The 18,127-nt window shown below is 39.8% G+C and overlaps 1 protein-coding gene across 20 annotated transcripts in view; it reads right to left on the bottom strand.

Moving 5' to 3' along the window:
* The window catches only part of Kiaa1217 (KIAA1217 ortholog), a 417,045-nt gene that overhangs the window by 161,577 nt on the left and 237,341 nt on the right, over positions 1-18,127 (bottom strand). For 5 of the 20 annotated variants that reach the window (XM_058578583.1, XM_058578584.1, XM_058578587.1 and 2 more), the window contains exon 3: positions 1,058-1,138. The exons of the other annotated variants lie outside the window; for them this stretch is intronic. In XM_058578583.1, coding sequence (XP_058434566.1) covers positions 1,058-1,138 — 81 coding nt within the window. The remainder of the gene's footprint in view (positions 1-1,057; positions 1,139-18,127) is intronic. 20 annotated transcript variants of the gene reach the window in all.

The raw sequence follows: 18,127 nt of genomic DNA, 5'->3' as shown, positions 1-18,127 counted from the left end.
TTTGTTTTGAGAAGGAACTTTCTAATTTGAGCTTGTCATTCCAAAAAAGAAAAAAAAATATCAAAGAGACCGATTATTTTAAAAAGGAAGGTGAAGAGGTCAGTGTGGTCACTGAAAACTTGACCAAGAGGGAAGGAGCTCCCTTTGTACAAAGGCCAGATGGCTAGACATTTCCTAAGCACAGTGTATTTGGGCCTCCCCCAAAAGACTCAGGGCTCTGACACATGCATGCTCAGGGAACAGTGGAAAAACTGTCCATGTCTGGGGACAAAAAGAAGGTGGACAACTAGGTTTATAGAAGGCCCTGAGGTTTTTGGGTAAATAATCTGTTCATAATAGACTACTGGGGTCAGACTTCCTAGAGTCAGATACCAGTCACTAACTAGCTGTGTGGCCTTAGGCAAGTCATCTGCTTTAGTTTCCTAATTTGTAAAATGGGGATCACAGTATACCTACTCGCAAGAGTTGCTGTGAGAAGTTAATACTTAAAAAGTACTTAGAATAGTGCCCAACACATTGTACATTCTAGAAAAATGTGTTTATTTGCACCATTATCATTATTAAAATGTACGTCAGTAAAATGATCTGGACCCAATATTGGAGGTGGTAGAGCTGGAAGAGTCATTCTGTTCTGGGATTGTGAAGAATGCACACTTCTGTTCTCCTTCCATGAATATTCTTCCTCGTAGTGGGCAAGGATGGGGGTCTCTCATTACAGAAGACCACCTTTCACATGATTGTGCAAAGACCCCTGACTTGCTGTTGCCATGCCACTGATTCCACAAACCAATTTGTGGAAAGCATATTAAATATTTTGAAGCAAGCATGCAATGAATGTTCATTCCAATATCAACTCTCACCATTTAACAGCACATGGGTCAGAGTGCTGCCAAGCACTGGGCTTGGAGAGATTTGAATCAGGCCTTGGGGTCAATGGGGGACAGCAGAGGAAGCTGGTTTAGTCACTGACACGGATTAGAATGGCACACATGGCAGAGTGAAAAGGCACAGGAGGAGGCGCAACTGGATGCAGAAAAAGAAAAGGTGTAGTACTAACTCGCTGAGATGACTCAATTTTCATCAAGTACCTTTGAATGTCAAGTTCTGCCTGAAGAGAGATCAGCATGCACTGCAAAGCCTGTGGACCAGGAGAGAAAGAAAAAAAAATAGAAAAGAAAGGGGGTGAAAATGTGAAGAGGAAAAAGAATAACTTGAGCAAATGGACCATCTATTCATTCTTGATAAAAATATAGTTACCTCCCCCCCCAAAGAAATAAAAAATTGTGACAGTTAGACCACATATTTTAGAAAGAAATGCTAAAAGCAAGCCCTGAGTAGCAATGCATTTTCACCAAAATATCCTGCTACAGACACATCTGAATTCACCTTGTGTCATTTGAGAATAAGTCACATTAACCCTATGTTGCCCTAGGACTACAGAGGACTACAGAGGACTTACCAAAGCCTGCCCATCTCAGTCAGACAAAATGAAATGCCTTTCTCAGTCAGAATGCAATTTAGTGAGGCCTAAGGCTGCCATCCTGATCACGCTGGTCACTGGGACACTGACCATTGAGTTGTTTTACTCATAGTAGGCCTGTGAATGCAGTGACCTCTGCCTACACATTGTCAAACTATGTGCCATAGCCAGGGTAAATATGTGTAGGATCAGATCAGCATAAAAATTCAGAGCACAAGTGCTAATATTGTCCTGGAATCTGCCTTCAGTTTATGGCTTTTGTTGTGCTAGTTCTTAAATATTTTATTTTTCTTTTATCCTATTGATTAATTTTTGGATGACTTAATTTAAAAAATATAGAGAAACATATTTTTGTGTCTTAAAAAGAGAAAAATTTTCACAAGCCTCATGCAAGAATGACTGCTTCTTGCACCCCCAAGTCCTAGCCACATGTTATTACACATGCACTCAGATATATCCATACAGGCTGCCAACACAGAGGAGCCTTAAAATACCATCATAATTGAATGACGTAATATCCATGATGCATATTGCCATTTTATATACATAATATATACATACATCTACACACCTATTTTATATGTGTGCACTTATTGCTGATAAACTTTACATTTTTTTAAAACCTAAATGCATACATATCAGACACAAATCACTCAAAGAAAAAGAAAATTCAAATATCGTGGTAGCTGTGCTCAAAGGCCAAAAAGGGCAAAAGACAGGTCTCCAAATAAGAACTGTACTAAAATATTTTACCCTGAATGCATTTAGAGCTTAAAAAACATAAAAGAACTTGATAGAACCTTTAAGAGGAAAGAGAACCAACTCCCCTAGAAGAACTATTATCGAGACTGACCTCATAAAAGTCCTTAGTTTGGTGAATATATTCTCCCTAGAAAGGCCAAGGTTGCTGTAGGGCCTTCCAATTCTCTGCTCCAAAGTTTATGGTCTTCACCAACTATGAAAGAAATATCTTGAAGTAGACCACAAATAAGAAAGCCCTCTAGGTACATGGTACATAAAAGTGTAAGATGAAAACAGGATGATAGATATGAAGAGATTTTGTGGGTAGACAAGAAGAGAAAGGGCACAGGAAATCACAGATTCCATTACAAGGAGATGGTGTGTGCTGGGCAGGGGACACGGAGATGGCCGGAAATGGGAAGGGTTGAAGGAGACCCCCACCTCTCTCTGCAAGCGGACTCTCATCAGAGGAACTTAGAAAAAATATAATGGAATATTGAGAGAAAGGGAGAATACTTTGGAAAAGGAAAGTGGATAAAGCAATTGCTTTAGGTAACTATTACCTGAAAGCCTAGAAACTAGGAGCCAGAGAAACAAAGGCTCCAAACTTTGTCATAAACCCATTCTACTGGTTGTGTCTCTTACCTTTGCTGATGATTTTAGTCAGCTTTTTCACTGCTGTGACTAAAAGACCTGACCAGAACAATTTTAGAGGAGGAAAAGTTTATTTGGGAGCTTACGGTTTCAGAGTTTTCAATCCATAGACAGCAGGCTCCATTCCTAGGGGCTAAGGCAGAACATCATGGCGGAAGAGTGCGGTAGAGGGAAGTGGCTCACATGATATTTAGGGAGTAGAGAGAGACTCCACTCGCCAGATACAAAATATATACACCAAAGGCTCACCCCTCAGTGACCCACCTTCTCCATCCACACCCTACCTGCCTTCAGTTTCCACTCATATCCCATCAGCAGATTAATCCACTGTTTGGATTAAGGCTCTCATAATCCATTCTTCCTCTAAATTTTCTTACATTGTCTCAAATGTGAGCTTTTGGGGGGACACCTCACATCCAAACCATAACAGTGAGTGAGGTCAAGACGGCCAGCAGAACCTCCCAGGAGCAGAGAAGGGAAGGATCCAAGGCGTGTTGGAAAGGGAAGCTCTTCCCAGAAGATGGAATGGATCCCAAGCTGCAGAATGTGAGGCCAAAGAACATTTATTTTCCATAACCACAGACAAGTTTTCTCAAGATGACAAAAGGAAGCTCATAAAAATATGTTTGCTTCCCAGTAGGTTACCCTTGTATGGAAAAGGTGTCAAGCTCAATAGTCAGACAGCAGAGAAAGAAAACTGGATTTTTAACAGGTTTCTCCCATAACACAAACTCAATCAAGTGTGTAGAACTTAGAAGTCTGATGTGTGACTTTGACTAGAAAATAAATTGTTCCTACAACTGTTAAGTGTGATGGAAAAGAAGTTATCTCTGATAAACTACTTGTTATCAATTATAATGATAACCAAATAGTTCAGTGAATATAAAGAGGCTATATTAAGGATTAAGGAAATGTTAACCAGAAAAGCACAAAATACCCATCTCAAGGAAATAGTAAGTGCTGCAAAAACGAAACAGAACAACTGAAACCAAAACCAAAACAACAACAACAACAAAACCCTAAAAATTAAACAGAGGATGTTTATTCTTTCTAAGAGGTCTAATAAGTTCAAAGGCTATCATAGAGGAAAATAGTAAAAGAAACTATAGGTGTTTCCGAATTCTTCCTGAGATCTCTTTGAAAGGCTGAGTGTGACAGGAAAGAAAAGAGACCCCAAGTTTCCTTCCTCCTTACCTTGCTTCTGGGGATTAGGCCCAGGGTCTCGTGCCTGCTAGGCAAGCACTATACCCTTGAGCTACATCCCCAGCCCTCAAAGTTTCTTTCCTGAGATAAAGACAGTGCCCAAGAGCCTCAGATGAGTTGATCAGGAATGGGAAATATTGGGTAAATTCTCAATATGCATATGTAGCAGAGAGAACCAAGAATGAACAACACCTATACAATGTTTATTAGGGCTTGAGTGATGAGTCATATTTATTTTTCTTCTTTGCTATGCCTATTTCTGAGTTTGTCTCATCATTTAAAAAAGTACTGGTAAAAGTGGTGAAAATGACATGTAGGTCTCCAATGAGCATCAACAAGAGGTAAACTGTAAAGAATTTTAGAGACTGCTAAAATTTTAAAAGGTTAAGTCTTAAAGGTTAAGTTTTGGTTTTGTTCAGAAATTGAAGACTTCTGGCAGATTTAGAGAAAGTCAACTTTTGACTCTTTGGGAGTCACTTAACCAGTTAGACTATGATTAAATAAAATCCATTTATGACAAAATGATAAGAATCAGAGCAAATATCTCCTTATTAGAAGTCCTCTAGACTTGTAATGATACAGTGATCAGTGTCTTGGACTCCCCATCATCTTCTAACCTGAAACCTAATTGCCAGACATTTTGCTTAGATTTTTTTTCACGTTTCTAAACCCAGAATATGGAAAAATACTTTCGTTCTTTCTTCTCTTCTTTTATAGTCCAACACACTTGTTTTCTAATTTACCAGTGGAAAATTTTCAGTACTAGTTTCCACTTGGTTCAAGATTCAAGGAATATAAAATGTTATTTTTATCCAGCTTTGGAAAGCCCACTTTCTCTCTGCTTTCAAAGTCACATGATAGCTATTTAATTTCCCCGAACTTGACTCTCCTCACCTGGAATATAGGAATAACAATAGAAAATAACAGGTGATTGGGCAGATTGAGGCATGCAGAACACTACACAACCAATTCCTGGCACACACTAGGAATGCAAATGATAGGAATTTGAAGTCTTTAAAAACTTTTTTTTTTTTAATCAAAAATACTTTTAAAAATGAATCAATAATATCCAAACTTATGCTTGTTCTTTTGATTCAGCCATTCTATTTGTAGCAACTGACCCTAAGGAAATAATCCACAATAATCCACAAAGAGCCATGCTCGGTGTTGTGTTTGTGTAGAGTGATGTGTACACACCCCAGAACCAACAGAACCAGCAACCACTAGCAATGATGAAGCAGCTGACCCTGCAACACTGAAGGAAGCTCACATATATAATTAAGTGGAGAAAACCATGTCAGAAAAAAATAACATGTGCTTTTGGTTTTCTTTCAGGCTTTATGCCTAGGGGAAAAAATAGCAGAAGGATACACCAAGATACTAATAGAGGGTCAAGGGATTTATTCTTTCTAGATTGCCTGTGTTACTCTGGGAATTGAAAAAAAAAATACAAAAAAAAATTTTTTAAAAAATACCCTAGGATTTGTGCTCGAATTATTTGTGCTTGATTTTCTGATTTTCTACCTCTAAAAAAAATAGTATCGAATATGATATAAATAGCTACAAAAGAGTTTAAGACAAAAGGAGGTGAGATTTTATTCACTTGGGGGCTTTCAAAATGGGAGAATTGGAAGATCTATCTAAATGGAGAGGCTCTTTGTTGTTTTCGGCCTGCTCTCCCTGTTTTCCCACATCGATCATGTGTCAGTTGCACCACGAGGGGGTGCCCTGAACTTGGCAAGAACACTACAGTCTCCTGCCTGATGGAAGGAAGCAGCTGGAATCCCAGACTTGGAGGAAACAGGACACCTCCCCACTGCTGGCTTTGGGTCATCTTGGGCCTCTTCAATATGCCTCAGGGCCCTGGTCTAAGCTCACCCTAACTGTAGGCTGCCAGTTTATGAAAAAACTACAGTGGATAAACTGTATAATTAACACCAATGATGGATGTGAGAGTTGATTTCCACAAGCCTGACAGATTTAATCGAGTTGCCACTGAAGAATCAATTTTGCCCAGTGATTTCACAAAACTAAAGAACACAATAAAAGCGAAAGTTGGGGAAACAGTCTTAGAAGTAATTCTGATCTAAAGACACATAGTCTATCTGATACACAAGATGCTATGGTTTGATTGGGGCACAGAAGCAATTTCAGGCTCTTTGGGGTTAATAAAAAAAAGTTACCCAATTAAGAAATCCAATCTAATATAATTCCTTTTAAAAACGTTTTAAAGAATAAAGATGGGATACAATTATGTATCCTTGTGGCATGGGAGGCTGAGGCAGGAGGATCACAAGTTCAAAGTGAGCCTCAGCAACTTTGTGAGGCCCTAAAGCAACTTAGAGAGACCCTGTCTCTAAACAGATTTTTTTTTTTTTTGTGTGTGTGTGTGGGTTTCTGGAGATTGAACCAAGGGCCTTGTGCATGTGAGGCCAAGTACTCTAACAACAGAGCTATCTTCCTAGCCCCCTAGAATATTTTTTTTAAAGGGCTGGTTCAGAGGTTAAGCACCTTGGGTTCAATCCCCAATACAATGAATAAATAAATATATATGGCCTTGTGAGACTCAGTAAGTCATGCTACCATTTGTAATTACTATAATGATAATGTTAAAATTAGTATTAGACTCTAAAAGGGAGACAAACAGAAAGGCAGCAACTCCCAACAGAAGTAAAAAGAGTTCTACTGTCATTGTAATTAATAAGAAGCAATAAAATAAAATTTAAAAAAAATTAAAAGAGTTCAGGGCAGATACCCTATGAATCTGTAATCAATCCTAAGAATTTCTAGTTTTCTAAGAAACCCTAGGAATTCTAAATAATCCTAGAGTGAACGTAGGATAGTGGTTGAGAGGATAACTTTTAGAAGAGGCAGAACTAGACTTGAACCTTAATTTCAACACTGCATATCTGTGAGACCTTGGGCACGTTACCTTGACTGTGTTTCATGTGCAATTTCCTCCTCATCCCTAAGGAATAATGTTTATATTACAGCTTGTTTTATGAAATAGATAATTTATGAAAAAAATGCAAAAGCCAGTGCAGAGTATCCAAGGCAGTACTTGATCTAGGAAGAACCTGGTAGGTATTATGGTTACCCCTGCTCTTTGGCAGTACGTGACCAAATCAACATTCAAAACTCTCTGAGCTCCTGTTCTCATGAGTCCAAGTAAAGGAACTTGATCTTTTAAAAGAACAAATATGTCATGTATACTTCTGCATATAATATGGTGCTGGCTTTCACAGTAGTGGGTCTGAGGTATTTAATAATTACTTCCACGATCTTGCCACTCCCCACAAAAACAGATTGCAAAATACATGTGTCATACACAGGGTGGACCTTTAGCCAGTTCTCACAATGGCCCTGCCACTGTGTCAGGCTGTTGTTCTGACTGAACAATTCCTGCCACAACAGCTGATAAATTGTAATATTAACCTTGGTCTTTTATTTTCAGTTCTGTATCTCAATATGCACACTTTTTTAAACTCCTTGAGTATGAGACTAAAATGATGCAATATATTTACAAGAAATTTGAAATAGTTAATATTTTCATGCAGACAAAGGTGGTATTAGAATAAACACATTGGCTAACTCTTTCCTAAGCCCCCATATTCCCTATTAAGGAAGACAGGAATGGAAGGGAGGTGAGTTGGAAGTGTGTCCACGTTCGAGTATCTGGGAAGAGATAGCCCAGGTCATCTCTGCAAAGGTAACAGATATTCTTAGAACTTCCCCTTTAGGACATTGGGGTGATCAATCCCTTGAGAACTCTGCCCATTTGTTCTTACACAGCCACCACCTGATGTACTAGATGCTATGGTTTGATTGTCAACAGACAGTCCACTGTGATTGAAGTCTTGGTCCCAAGGGTGGCGCTATTACAAAATGGTAGAACCTTTGGGAGGCCCCTGACCGAAGTTCCCTGGAAGGTGGTTCTCACAGAACATCTTGATAGTTCCCCTGAGGAGGTTGTTTAGAAAGTCTGAGTTTGGTTTGGCCCTGCCAGGTTCTCTCTATTTCCAGGCAATGCAATCACTTGTCCCAACAGGTCATGAGGCTCTCAAGAACTGAGCCAATGTGGGCACCATGCTCCCAAACTTCCACGGCTAACCTAAATAAACCTCTTCATAAGATAGCTAGTCTTGGGTATATCATTACAGTGATGCAAAGTTAATGCATTGTACTTATTTGCTTTTCCCCTCCCACCACCACCGCTAGAATATAAGCCTCAGAAAGGCAGAGATATCCTCAGTACTCAGTCTTTACTGACAGAATGAATGAATGAACACCTGGAAGGAGGCTCTGGCCCTTGGGAGTTTGGTTTTTGTGAAGGCTTCTTGATTTGAGCACTTATCCTTTTTTTTTTTTTTTTTGTTAGTACTTGGGTAAAGAGCCCAATGGTGCTTTTCAAATGAGCCACATACCCAGGCCTTTTTATTTATTTATTTTTTCATTTTGAGACAAGTTTTCGCTAAGTTGCTTAGGGCCCTGCTAAGTTGCTGAGTCTAGCCTTGAACTTGCAATCCTCCTGTCTCAGGCTCCGGAGCTGCTAGGATTAAAGATGTGTGCCATCACACCCAGCTAAGGCTTACCTTATGTTAATAAACTATCTCTTAGGTCTGAGGATTTCAGATCTGTGCCCCAGGTAGTTGTGCCAGCAGCTTGAGCAGGACTATAGGCTCCAAAGACCTGGATCCAAACCAACATTGCTGTGCGTCTTACCAGCAACCTTACTTCTAGGCCTAATGGTGCCGCTCCATCCAGAGCATTCTGATCTATCTCCTGACTCCCCCACACTTTCTGGCTTCTTGGCCACTCTCACACTCTTGAAAGGGGGAAAATATCCATCTGATATGGAATTTCTGTTTGGCAGGACTTCTCTTCAGTTTTCACCAAAATCCTCCTCTTTCCCCTCCCCTGGAACACTGAAGTTGAACCAAAACACTCAGAATCCCTTAAGGGGAGGAAAAAACTTCCCCAACCCCAGGTTTCTATTCCCCCTCATTATTACAAGGGCTTCATAAAGCATCTGTTCTTGCTTCAACAGCTTTATGTGGGTGAGCTGGGTTGCTGGGAATTATGCTTCTCAGTAGGGATGGCAGGTGTCACAGAATACTTGCCTAGACCACAGTCCCAAGGGGGCTCACTTTAGGAGCTGCTTCTCATGCTGGAGGACTGGCTACAGGTAATAATTTTAGTAGGAAAGAGGTAGAATAAGACCTAGGGTTGTTTATTGAAGCCCATCAGAAACATATGTTGATTTCCCTTTTCCTCCCACAGAAAACAGGTTCAAAGTCTAAAACCTTAAAGATCCTGATCAACGTGTACCAGAAGTGAGATGATGATTCACTCTGTGTCTGGCACAGGCAACTAGTTGAGGGGCACCTATAGGCATCCTACCTTCTTCCACCTATAGTGTGGAGGGAGGGGCTAGCTTCACACAACATTCCCTCTGGAAGCTTCCACAATGGCTGATAGGAGGACATCAGTGGAATGACTGCTGACACGTCTCTCGGAGGGAGAGGCTCAGAGAGCACTAGAGCCACAGACCTGGTTCTTATCCAGGCTCCCCCTTGAACTCCATGTAATTTATGCATGTCTGAGCCCTGGATTTCCTTTTACATTCAAATGAAGAGTTGGATGAAATCTTTATGGTAAATTTTAGCTTTGAATTGCTCGAGACACAGAATGCCCCCTAAAACACCTGGGTGCAACAGAGGAGACCCTCCCAGAGTCATTATGAGGCAAGGCCTAGAATAAAGGAGCTAACTCCATGGTCCTCTGATAAAGCTCATTTTCATGGAAGAGCCTGAAGTCAGAAGGCCCTGGGATCAAGACCTAGGTCAGCATTCATTAAGCATTTTACTTTGAATACATTACTTAGTCCAATGTCAGGCTTTGCATTGGATCCATTAAACTACCGAGTCTCACTTTCTATACCTGCAAAAACGGCAATAATCATCCTACCTACTTATAAGGCAACAGAGAAGCACAAATGAGATACATTGGATGAAAGCACTGTTAACTGTAATGCCCTAAAAACATGAAAACAATTGTGTTATTATGAATATGAAGCTTAAGACAAGCACAAGAGAAAGGGTTCAGGTTGAGGACAGGCTACATCCAGGCCAGCCCCCATTGGGACAGAAGACCTTTAACACTCAGCTTCAGTTCATGAATGTGATGGACTGAATGTCTGTACCTCCCTGTATTCACAGTTGAGTCCTAATCCCCTGTGTGATGGTGCTCAGAGATTGAGAGGTAATTCATTTGAGTGTGGAGCCTTCAACATAGGATTAGTGTCTTCATGAAAGAGAGAGGGAGTGATCATCTTTCTCTCTGTCACATGTGAATATAGCAAGAAGACAGCTGTCTGCAAATTAGGTAGAGGGCCCTCACTGGAACCTGATGATACTGGCACCCTGCTCTTGGACTTCTAGTCTCCATAACTAAGAGAAATAAATTTCTGTTGTTTAAGCCACTCAGTCTATGGTATTTGTTATAGCAGGCCAAATTTACTAAGATATCAACCAATGAAAACCATGGGAGCAGATACTGGCATCCACATTCACAGGTGAGTCTAGCCATCAGACTTGCTGTCCTGAATTCCAGAGGCCCACATGCTTGTCCATGGTGTTACAACCTCCCCTGACCCCATGCATCATGGACTAGGCTCAGTTAACCTGACCACCCTCGCCAACCTGCATCACCTGCAGAACTCAATGTTAGACTCTGACCTTCTCCTCTATTTTCTGGCCTATTAACCTCCAGAAACAACTAATTATACTTTGGAGGCTGAAAAATATTCTGTGAAATATTTCAATAAGCTTTATTGAAAGAAAAAAAAATGCCTTCATACAGAAATACGAATTTTGACAGTTCCATTTTGCTGCTAATTGCAAACAATAAGGGGGTGATACTACTTCTTAAACTCAAAAATGGATGGATATTATTTAAACAGGGAATATAGACCATTATTAGTTGCTAACTGGTCTGAACAAACATGATCATTATAAAAAACACAGCATAACTGAGAGTAATAGCTACAAATTATTATTTTTAACATTGTATTTTAGGAAGATAATCTGAGGGTGGAACAATATAACATAGCTATGTATCTACATCATGATTTTGAAGTCATAGGAGTGGACATCATACATTCTGCTAGCTGGGTGAATATTATTGGTTGCCATTTTTAATATCCAGTTGAATCTTTTATTCATGAAACAAGTAAAGATTTCAATCCTCTGCAATCAGAAGATTGGTTTCTAAGAGTTCTTAAAAGAAGTTTAATGCTCATTCCTCTAATTACAATGAATTAAAATAGAATGTCTGCACATAACAATTCAACTCTAAACAGACTTTGTTAATTGCCTGGAAACATTGAGAGAACTTTTTAAAAAGTTGAAAACACAGACTCTGAGTAGGCAAACAGCCTTGCACTAGAAACCTGGGAGAGTTAGATGAAGAGAGAGAAAAGAGCCATTTAGCAATATCAAAAACGTTACAGCTTAGGTTGACCATCCTCAATATGAAACTTTGGAGCTATGTATCACCGCAACTCACAAGGATGAGCAGTGCCCTGTGTGATGCTATTAAAAGGCTTTCAAAAAACATTTTAGAAGATGACCAAGTGCCTTTCCAGGGGGTAAGGGTTCCTGTGGAACTTCGTAGATACCTCTGCAGTCAAAATTCAGAGAGAGAAACTGAAAATACACACTAGAACAAAACTAATGGGAAATGTTCAGGAGAAGGAAAGAAAAACAGCAATTGTCACACACAAAATATAGTGCTACTGTGAAGATGGTTTTGTCATAAATAAGGTCAAAAGGGATATTGGGAGGACACTGTTGTTCTATAGACATTCCCATATGTAACACCTGTCCGTGTTGCTCCTTGTGGCCTTTAGAACCACTGGTAGGCACAGACAGATCTGGAAGGTGAACACCATGGGGTGAACTGGCCTCCCTTTTCCTCCTCTGAAAGATGGCTCCAGAGCTCTCGAGTGCAGTGGACGACCCTAACTTCAGGAAACAAAAAAAAAAAAACAACTACATCATTGAGATGAGGGTTCGCAGCTGGTGTGAACATAACTCTGCATGAAATATCCCTCTCTCGTCTTCCCCTTAGAAGTCCCAAGAAGCTGCTATGAGTCTGGGGCTGATGTGGAGGGATATGGGGTCATTCATTGTAGGACTCCTGGGGAAGGCTCAACATTCTTTGCACCCTCCAGCTCTGCCTTGGAGAACCCCACAAGGAATTGCCCCCACACACACTGGCCCCCCAACCCCTACAGAGCCACATTTCCTCCCTTAATTTGCTCTCCCAGGCATGAAGGCTGGGGACAAAGTTGAAAAGGTCACTCATAATTTTGAGATTATTTGCTCCGGGGTAATTCAACTCTTAGGCAGGGACGTCTGGCATGCAGTCTCCTTCCTTTTGACCCTGGCCCCTCTCCTAATTTATCAAGTATCACGATGACCTCCTACCTCCTTTACAAAACTAATAAATCCCACTTGCATATCATCAACCAAAGCACAGCATCAGTTTCTATGCCCCTAGGAACACTAACTCACTCTTTCAACACAAGATCCCTGAGCAAGAATAACCTTGACTCTCCCTCCATTCCTAATTTGACATTGACCTCCTCCTTAAGGAATTGTCCTTGAGATGCAAATGAAGTGCTTTAAAATCCAGAGTGGAGGGCAGAATTTAAACTGAGTGCATTTGATTGTTTGGCATTTAAAAAAAAAAAAAAAAACGATTTTACTTTTTAATGGCATGCTGGCCACCATTACCTGTAACAGGCAGAACAGCACACCCATTTATAAGAAGGGTAAAGCAACATTTTTAAGTTTATACATAAAGCACACACACAATCTTCCAATTATTGGATGTAGATGCCAAAACAATATGTGATCCTGATTATTCCACCTTAAAGAAGGTAGACTTTGGATGGCTTCAACTTCTCTTTAAAGGATGACTTGGCGAATCATCCCTCCTCCCCATTCATAATGGGGTTCTTCAGTTAGCTGAAACTACTAATGGAGGAAGCACAAGTCTGATGTTTATCTCTGTTGGGGATGCATCCTTTGACTTCTTTCCTACTTCAGTGGGGAGAAGAGTGTGACACAGAGGGAAGGTAGGCCTTCATTAAGTGCATAGAGCAACCAATCTGATGCCCAGAATTCGTCACTCAAGGAAAAGGGAAAACAGCCAGATGGGCAAGTGGTCCATCCAGAAGTGCAATTCCTGGCCCAGAATGGATGTCTCTGGTGGGTTCCCCATTGTATTGTCAGGTATCTACATATATAAACTCTTGTCTGGGCCACTGACCACAGGGCAGGACCAGACCTGTGAGCAGATAGGGTGGTGTCTTGTCAATGATACTGTGCAGGGTGACTTCATATGAACTAGGAGCCACCTTGTTCCACAAATGCCTTACCAATTTGCCTGCTGTATCCCATAAATCCAGAGTTCCCTGATGAGCTAAGCAGGAGCTAGCTCTATCTTTAAAAGAGGAGACATATATCAGCAGCTTGACTAAATGGATCTCAATCAGTTTTGTAGTACCTTTTTGAGGGGGATTTATTAAGATGCTGGATAACTGAGAAATGAAATAATTGCTACAAAAGGCGACTATTCCTCCTTTATTGTTTTTTATGAGTTCTTCCTTAACCCAGAGAGAGAAAAGTCCTATATTCTCCCTGGTTCTATAGCTCCTATAGAGTCTCTAGCCAGACTCTAACCCTGCCACTGTAAGGTAAGCAAACGGGTCAGGGGTCACCCACACACACAGCTGAGTGACCAAGTGGAGACGGGCACTCCTGCTGACCACTAAGGGATAATGAAGGGCCTGGTCATTAAGATTGCCAGGTGCTCTAGAAAAGAATACAGCCTGTGCAGGGAAGAAAATCCATTTTTAGAGGGGAAGAAAGGAAGCCAGACAGGAATTTTTTAAAAGTTAGATTCCAAATTGGTCGCACCAATTTGCACTCCCACCACCAATGTATGAGTGTGCCCCCTATATTCTCACCAATATTTACTATTGCTTGTATTCTTGATAATTTGCTACTCTGACTAGAGTGAGATGGAATCTCAGTGTAGTTTTAATTTGCATTTCTCTATTTGCTAGAGATGTTGAACATTTTTATATATATTTGTTGAAGGATTGTATTTCTTCTTCTGGGAAGTTCTGTTCAGTTCCTTTGCCAATGTATGGATTGAATTATTTGTTTTATTGGTGTTAAGTTTTTTGAGTTCTTTATACACCCTGGAGGTTACTACTCTATCTGAGGTGCACAAGGTAAAGATTTTCTCCCATTCTGTAGGCTTTCTCTTTATGTTACTGATTGTTTCCTTTGCTGTGAAGAAGCTTTTTAGTTTGATTCCATACACTATGGAAAGCAGTGTGGAAATTCCTCAGAAAATTTGGAATGGAACTACCACTGACCCAGTTATCAGCCCCTTAGTTTATACCCAAAGGACTTAAAATCCGCATACTCAGTGACACAGCCACATCCATGTTTATAGCAGCTCAATTCATAATAGCTAAATTATGGAACCAACCTAAGTGCCTTCAACAGATGAATGGATAAAGAAATTGTGGTATATATATACACAATGGAATATTACTCAGCAATAAATAAGAAAGAAATTATGGCATTTGCTGGTAAATGGATGGAGCCAGAGAATATCATGCTAAGCAAAATAAGACAATCTCAAAGAACCAATGCCAAATGTTTTCTTTTCTATGCAGATGCTAATTCACAATAAGGGGTGTAGGGAGTTGTTAGGGAAGAGTAGACATAGCTTAGATTAGACAGAGCGAATTAAGGGAAGGGAGGGGGTAGAGGGGTAGGAAGAATAGTAGAATGAATTGGACATTATTACCCTATGTACATATATAATTACAAGATCAGTGTGATTCTACATCATGTACAACCAGAAGAATGAGAAGTTATACTCCATCTATGTGTGGTGTGTCAAAATGCATGCTACTGTCATATATAACTAATTAGAACAATGAAAAATAGATTAAAAAATTTAGATTCCAAAAATCAATTTATAAGGCATGTATTAACTTCCCAAGAAAGTGATGGGTGAAATATAATAGCCCCTCAGGTATGATGAACCATGCAAATAACACAATTAATACACTATCAGTTATCTTTTTATCACCACTTAGCTTTCCCTACTCACTGTCCGGCTGTATACAGTCAGCTAACTCCAGTGTATGGAGGGGGAATGATTTAGGGACAATCTGTTTTATGAAATTCCTTTGGTTCTACCACTTAACCTCATGCTAACAAGAATAAGACTGAGAGTTCCATATGACAGATGAAATACATGTCTCATTTCAAGGTCAACTACTAATGGGTAAAAGAGTTTATTGTGTCTCTCCACAGATGTCAAAAATTAAATAAAGGAAGAATAATTTCCTTGATTCTTCTCTAAAGGGGGACTTTTTCTTAATTACTTCTTCTGCATTTTTGGCTTGGGTAGTCTGAACTGTCATAAAAACACATCAAAAGGAGCAAATCAACACAAAGACCATTTGAGTGCAATCGGGCCCGATAAGTTATCTCTAATACTGTCTCAGAACTGGGACACAATAAAAACTTATCTTCGCACACAAGAAAAGTCACTCTAAATTACTTTTCTTTGGTCAGTTCACAATCTAAATCAGACTTCCTCCCCTGCCCCCAGTCATGTAAAGGCTGCCCCATGGCTGCTACTGGAATTATATGATATGGAAGAAAGCTATCCTTCAAAATTGATGTCATAATTGTTTAGTAGCCAGGTCACAATTTTAAGAGCAGGAAGCATCTGCAGCATATAAAATTACTTTCAACTTCGGAGGCTCCTAGGCCTAAAGCCAAAAGGTAATGAGTTACCTCAAAAATATTTTCTTTTCTTTCTTTAAAAAAAAAGTTATTTAGGGGGATAGGGTCTAAGACAAAAGCAATTTATACCACCTCACCCAGGGGTGAAGAGCAGCCACGCATTCACATCGTGCCTGCTTTTAATCTCTCATTTTCTTTTACCTGACATTCACTCCAATACCAGGATTCTTTTCATGCCCCAGTTAGCTCTCCTTTCAACATCGTCCCCCCAAAGGCCTGCTCTTCAGCTCCCTGCACTACAGGCATTCCGAGTACACGAGCTTTTCATTATTGCTTAAATATCTTTTCTGCTGACCATGATTATCCATGAACCCGCCAGCAATCTCTACTCAGGGGGAGTCAATTCTTTTTAAGAAGAAAAATCATTTCTGTACTTTATTTCTCCTCGAAGCTCTCGTCATCTAAAGAAGTTTGATGCATTCAGAAAGTTACTTGTTTTCACTAATGGCTTTCAGTCACTGGCATGCACACGTCAATGTTGACAATGCCATCGCCCTACACAGAGAACAACCTCACGGTCTAAGAAGAAGGCTCCCTATGCCCATGTCTGGTGGAATCAAGCTGTCCAGGCATGGGGAAGGTGTTTTGCAAAGGAACTGCTTTGGGAACAGACCATCCTAAATGCATGGTCTGCCAGGAAAAAAAAAAGCCTCAAACTTCTCATCTGTGAAATGGGAATATGACCATGTGCCTTCTCCAGAATGCAGTCAGGAATAAATGAAATAATGTCAGTGTCTGGCACATAGTCAGAGCTCAACAAATACCTTTATGTTGCTCATTCTCCAATCTCTACTCAAAAATCTTACCAGAACACACAGAGATGTCCACGGGATGCAGTTAGTGGAATGGTATTCTGTATTATACATTGGCTGATTCTGGCCATTACATGTCCTTTACAAATAAGATCACTAAGTGAATAAGCATCTACTGTCAATCAATGTAACCTCCTACAAAAACAGCAGATCCTAGTTCCTTTTGAATGCATGGGCCTGCACTGTAGATATGGTACTTGATCAGAGTATCATCACCTCTAGGTGAAGTCCTTAAATTTCTCCCCAGTATGAAAAATTGCTTTGCAGTAAAAATCATAGCCCAAAGAATGGGTATGAAAATTTATTCTGCTTATTCTTCAGATCTGCTCTCAACCTAGATTTTTCTGGTTTTCATTATGTACAAGATCCTATGGAATGTGCAGGTGATGGACTTTCCTGACATTTGTACAGTGTTCCTTCTTTTCCCCCCAACATCTCATTAATGTACCATCTGTTAAATAATTTAATAATTTCCTTTCAGGTAGCTTTTACCAAAGCCACAAAATTATTTTGGGTGGGGGGGGTGGTACGAACCAGGGGATGCTTAACCACTGAGCCACATCCTCAGCCCTTTTTTGTATTTTTATTTAGACACAGGATTTCACTGAGTTGTTTAGGGCCTTGCTAAGTTGCTGAGACTGGCTTTGAACTCATGATCCTCCTGCCTTAACCTCCTGAGCTGCTGGGATTACAGGTGTGCACCACCACGCAGTTCACAAAATAATTTTTAAAAAGATCTCTCAGTCCAAAAGTACCAAGTAAAAAGGAAGAAATATCTGCTGTGACTTTTATAAACAGGTCCAGTAAAAGGGTCCATTTGCTACAATTTGCTAGATAAGCCATTTTAAAACCTCCACATCCACCAATGATAAGTTTAGACATGATTTAAACATTGCTAGCTATTTGTACATGTTAGATTACACAGAGGGTTGTTCCTGAAAAGTACATAGGAGTCAAATAAATTTTAATGAAATTGGCTTTTTAATTTCCAAATTGATTAAATATCAGGCTTATACCAATGCTTTTATTTTCATTTATAATTTATCTTCAATTATACTTTCGCCATTAAATATACAGTTGTAAAATAAGTTCAGTTTATTATACTGGAACAAACTAGAGTAACTTCTATTTTAGAAGCAAAATTATTGGTATTTCTTTTAGGATATAGATAATTGTAATTTAAGTTCATTGGGTCAATAATTACCTTTCAGTTATTCAGTGATTTTCCTAAGGCAAGAAATGATATGCAATGACATATACATACATACAGATACGGTTCTATTTATTTACCTTAAAAGCGTGATGACTATGTGAAAGATGCACTTGTTAAT

Source organism: Marmota monax, unplaced genomic scaffold, assembly GCF_021218885.2.
Source record: "Marmota monax isolate L192 unplaced genomic scaffold, Marmota_monax_Labrador192_F-V1.1 WCK01_AAM20220418_F8-fsc00072, whole genome shotgun sequence".
Classification (NCBI taxonomy): domain Eukaryota; kingdom Metazoa; phylum Chordata; class Mammalia; order Rodentia; family Sciuridae; genus Marmota; species Marmota monax.
This window is presented reverse-complemented; position numbering and strand designations above follow the sequence as displayed.